Source organism: Alligator sinensis, unplaced genomic scaffold, assembly GCF_000455745.1.
Source record: "Alligator sinensis unplaced genomic scaffold, ASM45574v1 scaffold609_2, whole genome shotgun sequence".
NCBI lineage: Eukaryota > Metazoa > Chordata > Crocodylia > Alligatoridae > Alligator > Alligator sinensis.
Window position 1 is genome coordinate 1,600,330 of NW_005842090.1, and position 19,360 is coordinate 1,619,689.

Genomic DNA, 19,360 nt, shown 5'->3' on the forward strand with positions numbered 1-19,360 from the left:
TATTACATTATTTGCATTACTGTAAAAGTGAGGAGTACCTAATCAAGATCAGTGCCCTTTTGCTTCAGACACTGTCCTGAGTAAAAGACAGTCCTTACTCTGAAAAACTGAACCTGTACTGATAAACGGAGATCTTGGTTTTCTGTTTAAAAATGGCAAATTCTCTGATTTAAACCCCACCCAAAATCCACATTTTTCCATGATTAAAAATGAAACACCACTATATACACAGTTTAATATATCTATATTACACACACGCAGACACACGTACCAGTTGAAGACTATTTTATTGATATATTTACAATTTTTAAACAATTTGGAAGCGTACCAGTGCCTCAGTCACTATAACAAAATAAATTCTAAATACATATACATTTTCGCATTTGATTTTGGGTTTTTATCATGGAAAATCAGAACTACCCCTTTTGTTCACCAGGACAAAGGTCCAGCTGCAGCTCCCGCGCCCCTCCCCGCTTTATGGCACTGAGCAGCCCTGATATGCCGATGCCCTGCCCATACCATTGCCCCTCACTCCCAACCCATAGTCCCCTGGGCCCTACTGGTGACTCTCACTCCCCACCCACAGCCTCATGGCCCCCCTCAGTCCTGCTGGAGGGGGCCCCCAGCTACCAGGGCTATGGGGCAGGGACCTGGGTTTGCAGCCCCTTCCCCCTACAGTAGCACCCAAACCCTGGCTGCCACCCCATGGGAGGCAGCAGTTGCTGCAGCAAAGTAGAGTGTGGAGTCCGATTCTTCCTCTCCTGTGGGTGGCATAGCTCAAGCAGAGCCTGATGGAGGGCAGGGGGGAAGGGGGGATGGGAGAGAGGGATGCAGGCTGGCCACTGTGGGCTCAGGGCTCTCTGCCCTGCCGACTTTCCCCTGGGGCTACCACATCCCAGAGGGTAGGACCTGGCGTAGCAGGGTAGAGCAGGTCTCGGCAGGGAAGCTCATTACTGCCACTGGGAGCTCCGTGTCACCATGGCGAGGTGCCCCCTGCCCACCTGGCAACAGTGAGGGGCACAACTACACACCACCCTCCCGGCTGCTGCTGGGCAGGCAGTGGGCGCCTCACCATGATGAGGGCTTGTGGCAGTGAGCTTCCCTACTCCACTCTGGCCTGCAGAACCAGGTCCTGCCTGCTAGGATGCAGAGGCCCCAGCGGAGGGGGCAGCAGGCCAGGAAGCCTGAGCCTGCAGTGGGCAGTCTGCCTCTGCTCCGCACAGAAATTTGTGGGGGCAAGTGCCCCTCATGCTTCCCCTGGAAGTATGCACAATGGTGGGAAGCCAGCTCGCCTGCCCCCCCCGCAACACACCCCCATCCTGCTCCCTGTGGCTGCGCTTCCTGGCCCCAGATCCCAACTCCACACATCACTTGGGCTGGGCAGCATCCCTAGCTCTGCCCAACTCCCTCACTACAGGGGCCTTGATTCCACACCCCACCCTGCCCCCTGCCACACTTATCTGTGGGGAGCTGTTGTCCAGGCTGCCTGGAGGCCGTGTGCATGTGTACGTGCGCACATGCACATGTCGTACCCAGCTGATCGCCCTTCTCCCACTCCCCCCAGGCCCTTACAGGCTGGAACTCTGCCAGCCTGCATGGGGAAGCCCACTATTTCCCATGTTTTTCTCCTTAGAAAGAGAAAATCTGGGTTTTACTGCATTTTTCCATGGCAAACCGAAAACCTGGATCCCTGCTGATAAACAAGGGGTTGGTTAGAGGGGTATCTTATACAGGATAAAATAAATAAAGCAATCGCCTGAAACTGTCACATCACTTTCTTTTCTTTAGGTACAGATTTTTAAATTACATGTGCATAATGTAAATACATGTTAATTTAATTTTGCTTGGTAGATTATGTATTTGTGTAATTCTAGAGTTGAACCCTACTGTAGCAACGTACAATTAAAACCCCTGGTTCCAAGTCCCTTTTTTCTCTGCATATCTTGTTCTTCCAAACTTACTCTTTTAGGTGAAACAAGATTCCTAACTGCCCTCCACCAGGAGAAACAGAACGGTAAAAGTGGTTCTCTGCCCATAACAAAAATCAAACAAAGCTGCACTACCAATGGCTACTGGAATACATGAGATTACATAAATGATGAGAATATCATTATAACATAAATAATGATACATTAGGAGAATATATAACAGATTTTTTTCATTAGACAGTTAGGGCTTTAATGAAATCAGAAGAAAAGTTTCAAACTCTCTCTCTCTCTCTCTCGACCGGACAATAAATCTTGTTTGCACGTGGTTATTTTTCCTTGCACACAACCCAATCTATTGGAAACTACTTTTTTTTTTTAATAAATTGAAGCCAAGGTTTCCAAGGATGCCCCATGAAAATGCAGTTCATGAAACAGTTCATGAAAACATTAATTAAAAAAAAAACCATTTAGGGCATGATTCTAATTGTAGAAAGCTATTAAGTTGGCTTTCATCCACATATCTGAGGAGAAACTTGTGACCATTATCCTTTTTTCCCCAAAGCCCAATTCATTATTCCCATAGTGTGTTTACATATACAGCAAAAGTTTCCATGTTTTACAATTTAGTCTTTACTATTTTAACAGACCTGTAAATTACCATGCAAGATGGATGTACTTTTTTGGTTTGGGATAGAGGTATAAGAGGAAGGACTACAAAATGTTCAGTAAATGACAAACACCAGTCTTTAATTTCCATTAATACATATTGCCATTCAGCCTGAAAGTGCTAACTTTGAAGTCAACGGACATTTTACTGCTGAAGTGCAATCAGGTACATGCTGGGTGCACAAATGGAATTTTCAAAATGTTTTTCACAAAGTTTTTGGGCAGAACTTGAATATTAAACTTCTACTTTAGAAGCAAATTAAATCCAGACAATTTTTAGTGGATTTGTGCAAGTATTATTCTTTAATACGGTCACAGAATTTAAGCCGAAATCTTAGGTGGTTTTATAAATAGATGCAACACAAGAACAAGAAGAAAAGAGTATTAAATAAGTATTGTCGGGAAGATTTAACAGCCTTTTTGATGTCTAAATATTTGCGGGGAAAAGTTAAGACAGAAAGTGTTTTCTACAAAGAGAAATATAGTTCATATATTAAACTACTCAAACAACACAGTTTATGACATAGCTCAGTAAAGCAAACAGATTGCCCAGGGAAAGTCCTTTCAACTTCCAGGTACTTTAGAGAGGAATATGCATACAAGAATAGATTTGTCCAATATTTAGTTGTGGGAAGAAAAATATTATAAAAAAGAGCAAACGAGAATATCCTCTCTCCAAAGTTTCCGTTACAAAGGATCAGATATTCGTGCTATTTATTTTTAGGAATTGAAAAGGCAAAGCCATCTGATCCAAAGCATAAACACTTGTACATGGAAGTATGCTCATTTGGACTTCAAGACAGGTCTGTCTGACTTATAAGCTCCTGGGCCCACACCAGGCAAGCTATAAGGCACCGGGTTATGCAGACATGGTCCCTACCACACTGCTTCACACACCTGCATGGGCACCTCTTCCTCCTGCTGCACCCCTGCTGTTGCCTGCATCCTCATCCCACTGCAAAGTGTGCCTCATGGGCACCCTCCCCTATCACTATCTCCTGTACAAAGCCCAGACTTACACTCAGCTCCCTGTGCTATACCACACTGCCTCACCCCGTGGGGCAAAAGCAGGAAGCAGCAGTCAAAGGAGGGAGTGAGCTCATCCATAGATTCCTGCTACTGTCAGAACAACAGGGAGAGTTGCAACTGGGTGAGAGCGTAAGGCAGGGGTGGGCCAGATGTGGCCCACCAGGTCATTCTATCCAGCCCGCAGGGCCCCTAAATATTAATTTTCTAAATTTTGTATCTGCCCCTGGCTGTCTGTCATGTAGCCCTTGATAGCTTGCCAAAACTCAGTAAGCGGCCCTCCACCTGAAATAATTGCCCATCCCTGGCATAAGGGCTACAAATTAATCCCTCGCGGGCCACCAGTTGTACAATCCTAATTTAAGACCACATTTAGTTCCTTGAAACTGTTGTTAGCCAAAATATTTAAAAATGCACAAAGAGAAGTTTCTTCACTGGTAATCTGCATACATGTAAAGGCAAAAAAAAATTCAGAGAGGAATAAGAAGTATTTTAGGTCCTTTTCCTATTATAGATTCCTATAACTAGTTTCTTTTTCCAGCCAGCATAACAATTCTAGATTCATAACTACAATAGCTGTTCTTAAACACTTACTTGATTTATTAATGTATACATCAAGGTAACATGAATCCAGATAGTTAAGACAATACAGGAAAGTTTTAAAGGGTGACCATCACACACAGCAAAGACCACATGAACAGCATAATCATTACAGTACACTAGACACTAATTCAATGGAAGCTACTAGTTTTGCAAAGCCAACAGGTGGAATATTTACAGGGTGAAGAAGATTGCTAGTGATAAATACTTGATGTTTGATCTCTGTTGGGAACAGGAAGCTTGCTCAGAAGTGGGATTATTTGTGACACTAGTAAAATCAAAGCCCAGTACTGCACTGTAAACAAACTGCTCTTAGTTTTTACATATTATTGCTTTTAAAAGTATTACTTTAGCAGACAAACTACAATCCAGAATGTTAATACAAAATTAAGCTAAAAAAAAGTGTTAACATCACTGCATCAGCATCTAAGACAGCCAACATAGTTCCAAACAAAATTTAGAATCAAACATTTGCACGTTATGCCACACCTGTGCTAAAGTGCACAGACACCTCAAAATAGTGCAGCAATTGCTCCCAGTGTGGCAGAACTTGGAGGTTGCAAGAACTGGAGGTTCCTTATTCTTGTAGGGAAGCGCTACAGGTCAGATATGTTATAGTGAATGTTATTACATCTGAGAGTAACCGCTAGACATTACAGGAATCCCAAAACTGACATTCAGGAAATGTCAGGCTACCAGAACACTTCATAAAAGGACTGAGCATTGCTGTGTATTTACTAGACCACCATGGCTACAAGAGGCAAAAAGAAGGACTTTTTTGTGCTCAAAAGCTTGTCTTCATATTTCCAACATCTCTGGTAACACAAAAAAAATCCTTGCTTTCCATAAAAAAGAGAGACAGACCGAGCAATATTGCAAGAGCAATGCAAGACATGGGCCTGAGAATTCAAAGGAATTCCTAAAACAAAATTTCAGATCAAGATCTGCAGACTGAGGATGCAAAAATGAACGTCCCAAAACTAATTCTGAAATCAAAGCCAATTCTTAGCACCCCCTGGTGCTTTACTTCTGGAATTATAGTGGGTGGTACAATTAATAAAGTGAAGTATGACTTTGATTTACCTATTACCCTTAGTAAATGTTAAGAAACTAATAGATAGAAGAGTAAATAAATTATAACCAAATCAGGGCATCAGCTTGTTATTGTTTTTACCAGAGTCCTGATCAACACTTGTTGTGCATAGTGGGCAGCAAGGTAGCAACACGTGAGATCTGGTCCTTCCCCTGAAGAGCTTACACTCAAAACAGACAAATAACAGGAGAAAGGAGTACCACATGCAAGCAGAAGATTGGGAAGACAACAACATGAAATGAAAAAGGACATTTAACTAAGAGATGCTATCAGAGACTAATGAGTCTTTTTAAATTACAGAATGTCTACTTCGAGCCAGAAAGCTGCTATCTCGATTGTTATCAACTGAGCCACTCAAGTTCTCTTAGCTCAGCCTCTTATATAGGCAGCCTAGCAACTCTCAAGGAATGAATTTGGTCTGCCTCTGAAAGCATGTTTCTTGCTGTGTGAGCAGTAATGTCATCATTCAAATAGATAGGTTAAGGCTAGCTTAGATGATGCATATGCAAGTCATTCATGTCTTTAATACCCATAAGCTGGACATGAAGTATTGTTATTTCATGTAATGACTGTTGTGATAATAAGAAGGAGCTACTTTTAAACGTGTCTAAAGAATTCTGACTCATGCCAAATTCTAATGGTTTCCAAAGTGAGCTGGTAGCATGAATACATTACACTTGTTCTTCATGCAAAGCATGGGCTTTTCCCTACTTTGGGGTACAATTTGAAGCATCTATTTTAATTTATAATTCCCATATGGTCTTGGAGTTGATTGCCTTAGGAACCATAATCATTATTAAAACTACTGATATCAGTTGTAATACTGATGTAATACTAATGGCAAGGCCAACAGCCTTCTGATTCTAAGTACTTAGGTTAAGATCTGTATTTTTCTCTATTTGTATAGTGCCAGCACAAGAGGACTTTGGTTGAGACATATGGACTGTTGCAATAAGTGTAACAGTAGCAGTTAACAGACTCTATTGACAAAAGCCCAAGTTTCAATACATAAGGAGAAGTGAGATTGTGGAAATCACTTCCCTCTGCTGGTCAAAGTACAAGTTTGTGAATGTTCAAACACATTTGTTAAATCCTAAAAATGATTCGAGAAAATAAAAAGAAAGAAAGAAAAGAGCAGGAGGAAAGTTCTTTGAATTTCTGCCCTCTCATTTTTCTACCCAGTTGTCATTTAAACAAAAAAGAGCTAACCTTATACTAGGACTGGTCAGAACTTTTGACAAATTGTGTCAGAAAAGGGTCAGTCGGGACAAGTTTTCAGTTTAAAGAAAACTGTCAAATTTGTCAAAACTGAATATTGCTATTTTTCATTTCAAAATTTAAATTAATAAGAGATCTGAAAAGGTAAACCAAAAATGAAATACAAGATGAAATGTTTAATTGACCTAAATACAATGGGGTTTGTTTGTAATTTAGATTTTTAGCTTGCAAACTTTGTTTGTTGTTGAAATGTTGACTTTTTAACCTGATGTGGGATGGAAAGACCTTGAAAATCCTTGTAGGATGGAAAGCTATTTCTTTCCCAGCTGAAACATGTACCTTACTTCCTTATTTTAATTAGCACTAAGTTTTTTAGACCACGGGCTTCTTAAAGACCAAGCTCAGGCTTCAGGACCTTGAAATTTAACATGCCTCGAATGTGAAAACTTGCATATGACTCACTGCTTTCAAAAGGGATGTAATTTGTGATCAAAATGACTTATAGTTATGAAACTGAGAAATCCATTTCTCAAGCTAAACTACTAAGCTTAACAGTTTGCTCCCTGCACAAATGCTACTTGTATGTGTAGCTGTAATCACTTAGATCAGGGGTTCCCAAACTATGGTACTCATACCTCTGCGTGTATGCAAGATACTCTGGGGGTTATGTGAGAGAAACTGTGTAATGGCAGATTTAATTTTCATTATAATAATAATTGGGATTTTAGGGGTTAAAATACAAAATGTATGCTGATAGGGATACACGGGTAGGTAGTAAATCTGGAAGGGGGTAACCAATAAGAAAAAGTTTGGGAATCTCTGACTTAGATGTCAGAATTCCTTTGGGGGATTTGATGAGGGTAGCAAGTTTTGGAAGCTGTAAGCACAAGGGGTAACAGTGCCGAACCAAAATAGGCACTTAGGAACTTAAGTCAGTTGCATGTTAGTGGAAATTTGAGGCTGTTTTTCCATACTAATATGGTTCCAGGTATTAGCCAATGCCACAGATTTTATACGCCTAATAACAACAGTACTACATGCAAATCTGTCCTCTTTCCAGGTAATCACTTACAGCAATACAAAGAGCCTTAAAATGATTTGTATAAAAAGAGGACAAACATTCATAATGCTGGAATGGGTTTTCAAGAGAGGCAGTACTATCACCTAACTTGGAGGTCTTCAAGAGAAGGCTTAATAATCACCTGGCTGGGGTCATCTGACCTTGGTCCTCTTTCCTGCCAGGGGCAGGGGGTCAGACACGATGATCCTTTGTGGTCCCTTCCGACTCGACAATCTATGAATGAATGCCAAACCACACATGGCATCGAGCTAAGATGATGTTCCACTAGCTTGTTGCAATAGAAAATGCCTTTGAGAAGAGGATTAGAATCTGTGGCAAACACGCACAGTAGATCCACTAACAATAATCAAAGACCTGCACCCATAGGATACTATGACCTGCTAAAGGTGACCTAGAAAGCTTTCATAAAATGTATTTTTAAAATGCTGCAGTTCTGTAAAAAAAAGTTACTCTAAAATATATACTGGAAATGTCCATATTTAGTCTCTCTAATTCTAGATTAAATTTATAAAATTTGAAAGTAAACAGATTTCCTTTAACTGCTGACCTAGAAAATTCAACACAGAATGTGAAAGTTAATATTCTGGTACAGGCACTGGTAAAAAGAAATCTACTTCTGGCTTCAAAGAGACTGAACATGCTTAGATGAAGCCAGAATTTGACTGCAGAAATAGAAATATATTTAACAATTCAGTTGATTTGTGAGCCCCAACATAACCCAGCTGGCTAAAACTCAGATGTGTTGACTCTGAAATTTAAAGTAAACTAAGCTGTAAGCAGTTGCAGTAAAAATGGTACAATCCTCGATACACAGTAAAAAACAGACCTCCTTACCAAAATTCATATATGTAGGCAGTATTTGTTTGGCTTCTGCATAGCAGTTGGAATCCAATAACCTAACTCCTTGGACAGTGGCTCCTCTGGTATAACAATTTATAAAAAAATAGTTCTGGCTCCATGAGGTCAGGTTAGTGTGTGACAGAGTTAAACAGACCATGGTGTGATCTAGTACAGCAATGCCTAGAACCCATGTGTACTTTCAACTACAAATCAAATTATTCATAATATATAAATCAAGTCAACAACATGCACACAGTGTAGACCAGTGATGCTCAACTTCCAATCTATGGGACTCCCCACAGGTCTGAAAATTTGGTGGCAGGGGAGCAGTGGCAGCAGCAATTTACACTGCCACTACCCAATCACCAAATTTTTTGCCACATGGGGAGCCCTGCAGGCCAAATGACACAGCCCCATACACCAGGTCACTCTGAGGTTGGATCCAGCATGCAACCAAGCAGCGTGCAGGGTCAGGCTGTGGCTGAATCCGGAGTGTGAAGTTGGATCCGCATGCTGTATTACTGTGCAGCCAGATCCGGACCATGAGGTCAGGTTAGTGTGCTGGGTCACTGAGCAACCAGCTCTGGCATGCAGAGGCATGCCAGTGTGCCAGATCGCACCCATGGACTAATTCCATGTGCTGACCCTGTGCTGGATCAGCCCACAGACCGACCTTGCCTACAGACCTGAGCTACAGACCACCACCACCCAGCAGGGCCAGCAAGTTGAGAACTCGTGGCACAGATCAAAGTGATTTAGAGACTGGAATGAGGAGGCTGAAAATAGCTAAGTGAGAGAGAATCTTTATAAACAACATCCTGTGGTTTGAAGAAATCAACAGCACTACTAGAAACAAAGAGAGATGCAACTAGGCAGCCAGTGATTGTATCTAAAGAACATAGCTTTCCAGTGCACCTATTCTGTAGGGATGTGCGAAATTTTTGCAGCTGTTTCATTTTGGAGGTCTTTCAGGCCATTTCGACACCTGAAACATTGAATCTGAATCAAAACAGAAGGCTCAGAAACATCTCCGAAATGAAACGAGACATCCGAAGCATTTTGGAAATTTTTTGGAAAATTTTGGCATTTCGGAGCTTGCAGGGAAGCAGCTGCACACTGCTGGCCTGCCATGCAACTCCACTCAGCAGGGAGCAGAGATCCATGCTGGGGGTCTCCTTGCTGCCACCGCCTGTCTCATGCTGCTCCGGTGACACAGAGCTGCACAGGGTAAGCAGCAGTGGTGAGGAGACCCCAGTGCGGATCTCTGCTCCCTGCAGAGGTAAGTTGCGTGGCAGAGCAGTGCTGATCCCTGCCGTGTGACCTGGCTCTGCAGGAAGCAGAGATCCACGGAGGGGTCTCCTCGCCGCTGCTGCCCACCCCACATCACCGGGGCAGCGTGGGGCAGGCAGCAGTGGTGAGGAGACCCCCAGAGCAGATCTCTGTTCCCTGCGGAGCCGAGTTGTGCGGTAGGAACCAACAGGGTTGCTCGCTGCTCTGTGCTTCTTCCCTGCCCCATGACCCCGCAGGGATCAGAGATCCACACGGGCATCTCCTTGACTTCATGAAGGGCAGTGGCCCTCCCCCTCCCACAGACGACCCACCCATGGCCCCATCCTGCTCCCCGCTGGGGCCCCAAGTCCCACCTGGCTGGGTAGGGCTGTGTGAAGCTTCCTTTGAGCCTATTCAAAACAGGTTTAGAGGAGATTCAGCTGAAATTAAACAGGACGGTGATCTGAAACACGGAAATGAATCACTGTCCTCCAAAACCAAATCGAAACACAGCCATTTCACACAACCCTACTGTTTTGTATCAGCCTATAGGGCCACATAGCCAAGCATTACAGCTCCAGAGAAGATGTGAAATAGGGATTGGGAGATAAAAAGTAAACCATGCTTACAAAAGAACCTTTGCTATAAGTAACTCAACTAATGAAGTTTAAGGACAACTGCCTAACTTTGGCATTTTGAAGATGTTTGCATACGTACTTAAGAGATATGCACAAGACAGTGGGCATTAAGTAATTTGCCTGAAGGTAAGAAATTGAAAGTGAGACAGTGTAATGGGTAGGCAAATACCCAAGTGATTACTCAACCTTTACACAGTATACAACTGAATCAGCTATCAATTGGAATTACAAGAATGGATGTCCCTACACAATGCATATCAGACTGGATAATTCAAGTATCATTTTTTGATCCTACAGTCTCCAACTGAACATGAAGATAAATGCTTTGTAGATGTGGTACATTTATAAATATCTAAGAAGATACATTAAATATTAAAGAACTGCTCTTCTCACTGTAAATATTTTAACACCTCGAGTAAGAAGATATGGTACAAAAGAAGGTTTCTCTGCAGAGCAAACAGCTATGAAAAGATGATTAATTGCATGATACAGTGTGCTCCAGAATACCAGTGTAAGAAGAAAAAATAAAACATTTCCCCTCCACTTGAAAAAGCAACTAATAGTTTTAACTGTTAAAAACAGTACTGAATACTAACAAGCAGCAGGGAAATTAACACATGACTACAGGAAGCCATTCAGTTCAATCAGAGATCTAGAGGGAACTGAGAGGTCTTTGTTCCTCACAATGCTGACTAAAATGAAGCAACTGTTGCTTCTTCATAGGCATGTTTTGGAAGCATCACAATATTATCATTTTAACATTCAGTATTTGCTCAGTGTTCTTTTTTAATTTTAGTACTCAAAAGCAAGCAAGTCTCAGTCAAGTAAAATACAATTCAGTTTTATTACAAGCCTATTTGTTGGAATTATTGAGTATAATTTTCAAAAAGCCTAAGTAACTTCGAAGCCAAAGTTCTATTTCCACAAAGAACATAGGTATTAAAGTCATTCTTGCAAATTGTATTTAGGCTAGGTCTACACATGAAAATTTTGCCAGTATAATCATGTCAATTAGGGTTTATTTTGTTTTGCAGTAAGTTTAAACATAAAAGCACTAATGCAGATGTACTTGAGTTTTTTGCTGATACAGACTATTTCATGTGCTGAATCATGTTTACAACAAAATCACTTTACCATGAAAACACAATATGAGTTTCCTATCCCAGCCATTTTTTAGTGCAGATCTTATCTTAAGCTCTCAAGTTACTTAGATGCTTTTGAAAGTGTTATCCAAAGCACTCATGTTTTCTATGAGCCATAGCACCAGTTCCATAGGCTAATTTTACATTTATGTACACATGTGTGCAAGACAGTCATCTTTGGTGCTTAATGAATCCAGACTTAATTTGCTGATCATCTGAACTGCAGTGAGAGGAACTGAATGAATGCAACCAGATTCCAATTTTCTACAAAGCTGCACCAAAATATGACTAATAGATAACTTAGGTTCAGTAGTCCTTCAATGAACTATTTTCTTATCTAAAAATTTAACTCAGGAAAGACCTCTCTCTCACAATGGCAGAAAACCATACAAAGTTTAAAAGAAACATGTAATACTTTTAGCCATAACGGAAGTTACTTTCATTTTCAAGTTTAAAACAACTTAAGTGTTGATACACCAAGGTCCTTTTAAAAATATGGAATTTTGATTATGATCCAAACTTACTTGTATTAGGTCTAAAATACCAAGTTCACTTTCTGAAGAATCCACACAGAAGACAAAGTACAATGTGGCATAGTGTCGGTAAATGAGTTTGTTGTCAGATCCACCGATTAATCTAAATTAAGACAGCAAAGAATGGTCAATATATCAAGACGAGGCAAGCAAAACCAGCAAGTGAAAACAGTTTAGTATGTAGTTTAAATTAAAAGATTATTGGCAACCTCTTAAATGCAGAAGTACTTCCAACATGTTTCACAATGCAATCAAAATCCAGTGTTATTGCTGAACCCCCTCCCCCACAAGCTAAATGAAGACACCTTAATTATAAATTGTAATTATTGCATAATCAGTTATTACAATCTATAAAAATACTAATCACAGTGAAGCACACACAAAACACATGAGAGTCATTACAAATAGTTCAAAAAGGCCAATGTTCCCCAAACAGTGTAACTCCATGACAGACTAGCAGGCACTCTGCAAAGATTATGAAGTCCTAAGCAGACTGCCTAAGCACCTTTCACAATCCTTCACAGAAGCCAATGAAATCAATTTATAACTTTAAGGACACCGGCATAAATTTGAGGTTAAAACGTCTGGACTACATTGATACTTACTTAAACCAAATTCACATTCTGTGAGATAAACTAGAACACATTCCATAGCTGTATTACATTATATTGGATGTCATATGAAGCTAAAGTGCACTGCAGACAAAACATAATTCCTTATATTGCTCATTTACCAATAAATTAATGAATTCAGGGAAATGAGCTATATTAAAAGAACCAGTGATAGTCTTTGCCCATCCTCTATAACTTGTTCCCAGGAAATAGCTTTTTCACAAGGTGTGGAGCTTTCCTTCTTTACTTATGTAAAAATCCAATCTTTATAGAAACATAGCTTAAATATAAAATGAAAATTACTTTGTGGTACATAGCTTTATAGGGATTAAGCTGATCATTTCCCACACTAAAAAACATCATTCTGCCTAATTTGGACCTAAAGAAAAACTGTCGGTTTGAGGGGCTACAATTCTATTTAAAACCAAACCAAACCAACCAAACCAAAACGTTTCTTTAGTTTTTTTCTTTTATATTAATGAACAGAAAAGTATCATGGACCTGCTCCCAAAAATTGCATGCAGAACTTTTTTCATTACATTACTTGCAGACAAAGTCTTAAAAGCAAAGAAATGCTTTTAAAGTGAAGGCTCATAATGCATCCTTAATTCCGCCCATTAACCAAGATGCTGCAGAGCAGATGAGGTTAATAAAACACTCTTTACTAAGGCTTTTGGTTATTTATATTACAGCAATGACTGAACATGCAAGATGCTCCACATACATATAGGAAGACAGTCTTTGCCCCCAAGATTTTTATGGAAAGGGAACCTGCAGAAAGGAAAAAAGTTTGGCTTATGATTTCCTGTTTCCACCTTTTTTCCCCCCCTCATCTATGATATATAAAGAACACCTAAAAAGATTTTTGTCCCAATTGTTGTATACCTTATTAATTTATCTCCTTTTTATCTCAAAAGACTACTGTATGGTGCCTAGACAACAACTGTAATGGCATTTCCAAGAGTCAAGAGAGTGAAAAAAGAATAGTTAAGAGGAATAAAACTTCTAGTCAGAATGTTAGACCAATTGTCTTGAGTGTGTGTGTGTGTAAAAATGGGACAGTCGTGGTTGATATTATATCAACTACCACAACTTCAAACCATAATTTTGCACCTATCGTAAACTGTTTTTGATCAAATCTTGAGTCTCACCATAGATAAATCAGAGCTATTAATGTATGTTAAGTGCCATTTGTTAGTCTACACCACAATCAAAATCACATTAGTTATTATAAAAACTGACCTCTTTCCCCAGAAGTGTTTTTAATGCCTAATTAACTAATTAAAGAAGTCTTATTTTTGGAAGTCTGTTATCCAGTTCAGGAAGAACTCAAAATACACAGGTTGCAAGATGACGGAAAAGCTAAATTTGACATTTGAATAAGTCTAGAGTAAAATAAAATCTTGTAAAGGTCACCTTTAAAATGAGAATACTCAATCAGTGAGTATGTCGACACTCATATCTTTTGCATACTAGGATGGCTGATACGAGGTGGAAAACATTTCATAGTTTTAGAGCAGTGATTCTCAACCAGGTGTAACAGTACCCTCAGGTGCTGCCAGATCCTCTGAAGGGTGCCAAGAGGTGTGAAGAGATAAGCAAGTTGAGAGGAAATAAGCAGATAAACCAAGCAAATAAGCCAGGCTCAAGCTTGTCCCTGCCTGGATGATCTCCCAACACCTACTGCTGAGCACCTGTGTAAGGAGGTAAGCACTGTAATATATAAATAAGTTTTTGAAACTGGGTGCCATTCAATTCACAAATGGAGGAATACCTCAAGTCCAAAAAGGTTCAGAACCACTGTTTATGACAGATAAAACAAAAGCTTTAGTTAAGCACCAGCCTAAGGGTACATCTGAAAGCTTTGCACCTCACCTAGGCAGGACACTTTCAAAAGGAGGTGAGATGGGGAGGAGGGGGTCAAGAGTTAACTCCAAACAGCTAATACTGTTAAATGCAACTTGCTCTCACTAAACTAGAAGCAAAGTCCTGCTCATAACCAAGTCAGTCTACTCATTTTTAAAAGCAACTGTTTTTGCTCTTTTGAACTTGCTCAACATGACAGTAAAGTTGGACTCTGGTAAAAACCCCGGGGCAAACCTATTGCGAGAGACTCTCCACCAACCCAACTCAGCATACAAATTTTAGGACTGCAATTCTCAACCAGGGTACATGAGCGCCAAGGAATGTCACACAATATTAGCACTGGTGAATGTGAATCACAAGTAGATGTTTATACAAGATAAACCCTGGGTTTGTTTGTTTTTTATCTCCCTGCCTGCCATCTGACACCTCCAGGGAAGGAATTCTACCTGATCAACACATCAGAGACAGCTCACAAAGACACTCTCATGGACCCAGAGGGACAGCCTTCCATCTTCAGCTTCCTCTGTGCCAAAATGAAGTTTATTTCCTACCTATGGGGACTTGTACCATCTTGTACCAACTACACTTTTCCCAGAGCCTGACGAAGGGGACTTTGATCCTGAAAGCTTGCAGAAAAGGACAATTTTCTTGCCATTTTCTAGTTAGTCTAATAAAAGGTATCATTTTGGAACCAAGAGTTCTAGTTTTTTGTATGAGGTTTCAAATAGGAATCCATAGTTCCAAAGACATTCTGACCCACTGTGGTCTTTTTGAGATCTTTGCAACTGAATTACTCTAGTCTTTTCTCATACTCAAAAAAACAAATGAAAACTAAGGAGTGGACATTTTCCAGGGGATGTCTTGCATCTAAAAATGTTGAGAACCACTGATTTAGCCCAATGCAGGAACCTAGTAGAAATGCTGGATCTTGCAGGGGCACAGGGGGGATAAAAAGCTCTCTCAGATTGCCCTAAAAGTGTTATCTGTGTTAGATGAAGGTAGTTAGGTGCCACCTGGATCTATATTTTCTCTTGCTATCCAGTAGAACTCTGATACCATCATGATCCCTCAGGCAGTTCTCTCTCTAAAGTAGACCTTAGAAAAGATATTCTATGAAAGACATATCTCAATTGTAGCACTTTAAAAAGGGATGTATGTTGTCAAGAGGCTATCAACATGAGTGCACCAGAAATATCCAAACAGACACTTAAATTCCTACTATACAAGATGGTACTCATGAAGGTTATAATGATATCCTTAACCAGGGGTCAGGATGGAACCATTCGATCTGGCCTGAGGATGTGGGGCTTCAGAGGTATTCAGCAATGTGGGGCTTCAGCTGCAAGCACTTTCCCCCTACCACTCATCCTAGCACCTCCGACCTCGGGTGGGTCACTCCTGCTTGTAGTCAGAAAAGGTTGCCAGAGCTCTGTCCTTACTATTGAAACAGCATTAGACATTTACTCTAAAATGTATACTTACAAGCCTCCTTCTAAGAAGTTACAAACATTTTCATCACGTTTGGATACTAAATGGAAAGTTTCTCTGATAATTTGTTGTTGTATATCTTCACTCTGTAAAAGAAAATGTATTTTACTATTAAAGTGAATTAACAGCATCTTGAAGTTTAAACTCATATAGTTTTGTACTCCATTTCAGTCAATTGGTTTTGATGTCTTATAATCAGTCAGCTGAGAAGTTATGCACTGATGTTTACCTATTTTAGTGCCACTATGGTTTGCCTTTAAGTTACATGAGGAATTTTTTAAATTAAACAAAACAAACATAAAACACATTAAAATAACACCAGTTTCACAGATTTTCAGAAATTTAAATTGATACAACAATCTTTAGAATAAGCTATTTTGAGTAAGTGCAAAGAACCTGCAATAACTAAATAATAGGCTGAACTTCTATAGACATACATTGGAAACCTGTTTCCAATTACTGACAGCAAGTGCTTTAGCCCCAAGGCTTGAAAAATGAAACAACTAACATGCACTTGTCAAGCCAGAAATGCAGTAATATCCAAAGCCTTGTCTCCTCTCAAGCTACAAACCTTCTCCCTGCTACTCTTAGCGGGCAGATAACTCACTCCTTGGCCACAAGAGAAGACCATCACAAAGACGCTTGCAGAAGACTAATCCAATCTGTCTTAAAATTATTTTAACTAAAAAAAAATTTACAGACTCATGTCTATCTGCTCTTGAACTAGTATTAGAACTACACATTCACTTGGCTTATACTAACTCAGTTTAAGACAACATATTATTTCAAATCAATTTCTAGCAGTCACCCAGGGATGTATACTTCTTCAAACAAAAATAAAACAAACTGTTGAAAATTTGCTCAGGAACATTTCACGTGCAAACTGCAACTGTGAGCCTACATGCTGAAGCTATGACATGTAAACCTCCTTACTTAAAAAAAAAAAAACCAAAAAAAAAACCTCCCAAATTACACAGTTCCTGCTGGGAGAGAGCAGAAATTTGTCTCCAGAATCAGAGTTTTGGGTCTACTTATATACAACTCTGCAAACATCTAACTGACAAGAGCACATAGATAGTGCAATCTTATTTAAAAAACAAACAAACAAACCAATATTATATTTATATACTTCATGGGTCTTCAGGGAAAGGGAGTTCTCATAAAGCAGCACAGTGCAGAATGTCTGGTTTGCAAGGCCTGTAAAAGACTATTTTTACAACTGGGTAACACTTCCATTTTTTTGCAGGTTCGTAAAACTTTCCACACAAACAGAATTTGTTGTCTGCACTGGGCATTTCTCTGCTAATTTCAGATTGGTGCTGCTGAAACACTGAAAAACGCCAGTGTAGACACAAAAACTGGATTTGCACCAGTGCAAGTTACCTCAGATTCACAAATAGGGAAAGCTAGTACAAACTAGCTAGGGAAAACTAGTGCAAACTGTATCCATCTCTGCCTATTTCAGCATTAGTACCCTATATACTGGTGCCCAGCATCCCAGCAGATCCCAAGCGCTAGGAGTCTGCATTCTGTCCCTAAGCTAGCAAGGTGTCTCCACAGTATTTGAAAAAAACTCACTGATTTATCATAATGCGCATGGCTTGGTGAGCAAGTTGTAGATGTGTAGAAATAAAGTATGAGCAAACATGTGACCACATACACATTATTCAATGCAACAGTAACTTGCAACTACTATCACTATGCTATGACTCAAAATAAAAGTTTTTATGCTCTACATTTGCTACAAGTTTAGGGGAACTGGGGAGCTTTTACACATTCCCACAACCTCGATTCTCCCTAGCAGAATAACCCTACTTAACAGGATGCGATAGCTACAGCTTATGCCAACTGCTGGCTACTCTACTGCTCCTCAGTTGTCTGGTCAACTAGACATACACAACTCAGAAAAAGGTAAGTCCAGTTATCTACAAAACAACATCTTTACTTCTTCCAGGGCTGCTGTAGCTCCTGTGTATACTGACAACAAAGGCACATAGATACAGACAGAACCAAGACATCCTGGAATAGAAAGAAAAGAGAAGAAACCTGCTTGGAGAGCATATATTGCCAACATTTCATAGAAGTAGGATGTTGGCTGCGATGGTTGCCCTGCTTGACCTGTGGCACATTAAGGCATTAAGTCTGTGGGGTGTCAGGGTAAGCTTATGTAGAGCTTAGAAGATGGCTTGTACGGGATGGTTTGGATAGGGCTGATTCTGCCTCAGGCAGAGGGGGTGGACTAGATGCATGTTTCTCAAAGACTCAAAGTGGGTTATGAGAATATATGAAAGGGTCATAAAAATCTTCAGGCATGCCAATTTTCAGCATTCACTTTTCAGCTCCTCCCCCACAAAGCTCCTCAATTTAAATAGCTTCCTAAGATATTGGAATGTAATACTTTCCCAAAACTATCTTCTGTTGTCACCTGTTTGCAAACCCACTGATTTACTTCCTCAGCTTTGTTTCCTTTACAGCAGTGTAACTAAGTGGGGGCAAGTGGGGCACCAGCAGCGGGCAGCCAGGTGGCAGGGAGCTTTCTGATGCCACATCACAATTGGGCAATGGGAGTAGCAGTGGCAGCAGGGGGCAAGTCCTAACTGACTCATACCAAAATTAAGTCATTATGGGCAGAAATCATTACCAGAAAATGTTGCTGGCTGTTGGTCTAGACACTAGGAAAAACACCTCCCCTACATGAAACATTGCTTTTTAATGTTTCTCTCCCAGGGCTGCTGCAGCTCCTGTGTATACTGACAACAAAGGCACGTGGAGAAAGAGACAGAACCAAACCCTGGGATAGAAAGAAAAGGGAAAAAAACCTGTTTGGAGAGCATATATTGCCAACATTTCATAGAAGCAGGATGTTGACTGCACTGGTTGCCCCGCTTGACCTGTGGTGCGTTAAGGCATTAGGTCTGTGGGGTGCCAGGGTCGAGGGTAAACTTATGTAGAGCTTAGACGATGGGTTGTACAAGAGGGTTTCATAGATGTTTGGGTTGGAAAGGACCTCAGATCATCGAGTCCAACCCCCCGCCCTGGACAGGAAAGAGCGCTAGATGACCCCAGCCAAGTGCATGTCCAGACCCCCCTTAAAGACCCCCAAGGTAGGGGAGAGCACCACCTCCCTTGGAGGCCCATTCCAGATTCTGGCAACGGATAGGGCTGATCCTGCCTCAGGCAGGTGGGTGCACTAGATCCGCATTTCTCAATGACCCAAAAGTGGGATGCAAGAATATATGACAGGGTCACGAATAAACTTTAAACTGGATTCTCCTTTCAAGGAGAAAAACGTGGGAAAACGTGCCTTTCCCCTTGCCGGCTGGCAGAGCTCCAGCCGGGGGGGGGGGGGGGGGGGGGGGGG

General features: G+C 40.7%; 1 protein-coding gene across 4 annotated transcripts in view; it reads right to left on the minus strand.

The window, feature by feature from the left end:
• AP3S1 (adaptor related protein complex 3 subunit sigma 1) overlaps positions 1–19,360 on the minus strand; it is a 44,214-nt gene that overhangs the window by 24,575 nt on the left and 279 nt on the right. For all 4 annotated transcript variants that reach the window (XM_025204604.1, XM_025204606.1, XM_006023986.3 and 1 more), the window contains exons 2-3: positions 15,994–16,085; positions 12,026–12,137 (exon numbers count right to left, since the gene is read on the minus strand). In XM_025204604.1, coding sequence (XP_025060389.1) covers positions 12,026–12,137; positions 15,994–16,085 — 204 coding nt within the window. The remainder of the gene's footprint in view (positions 1–12,025; positions 12,138–15,993; positions 16,086–19,360) is intronic.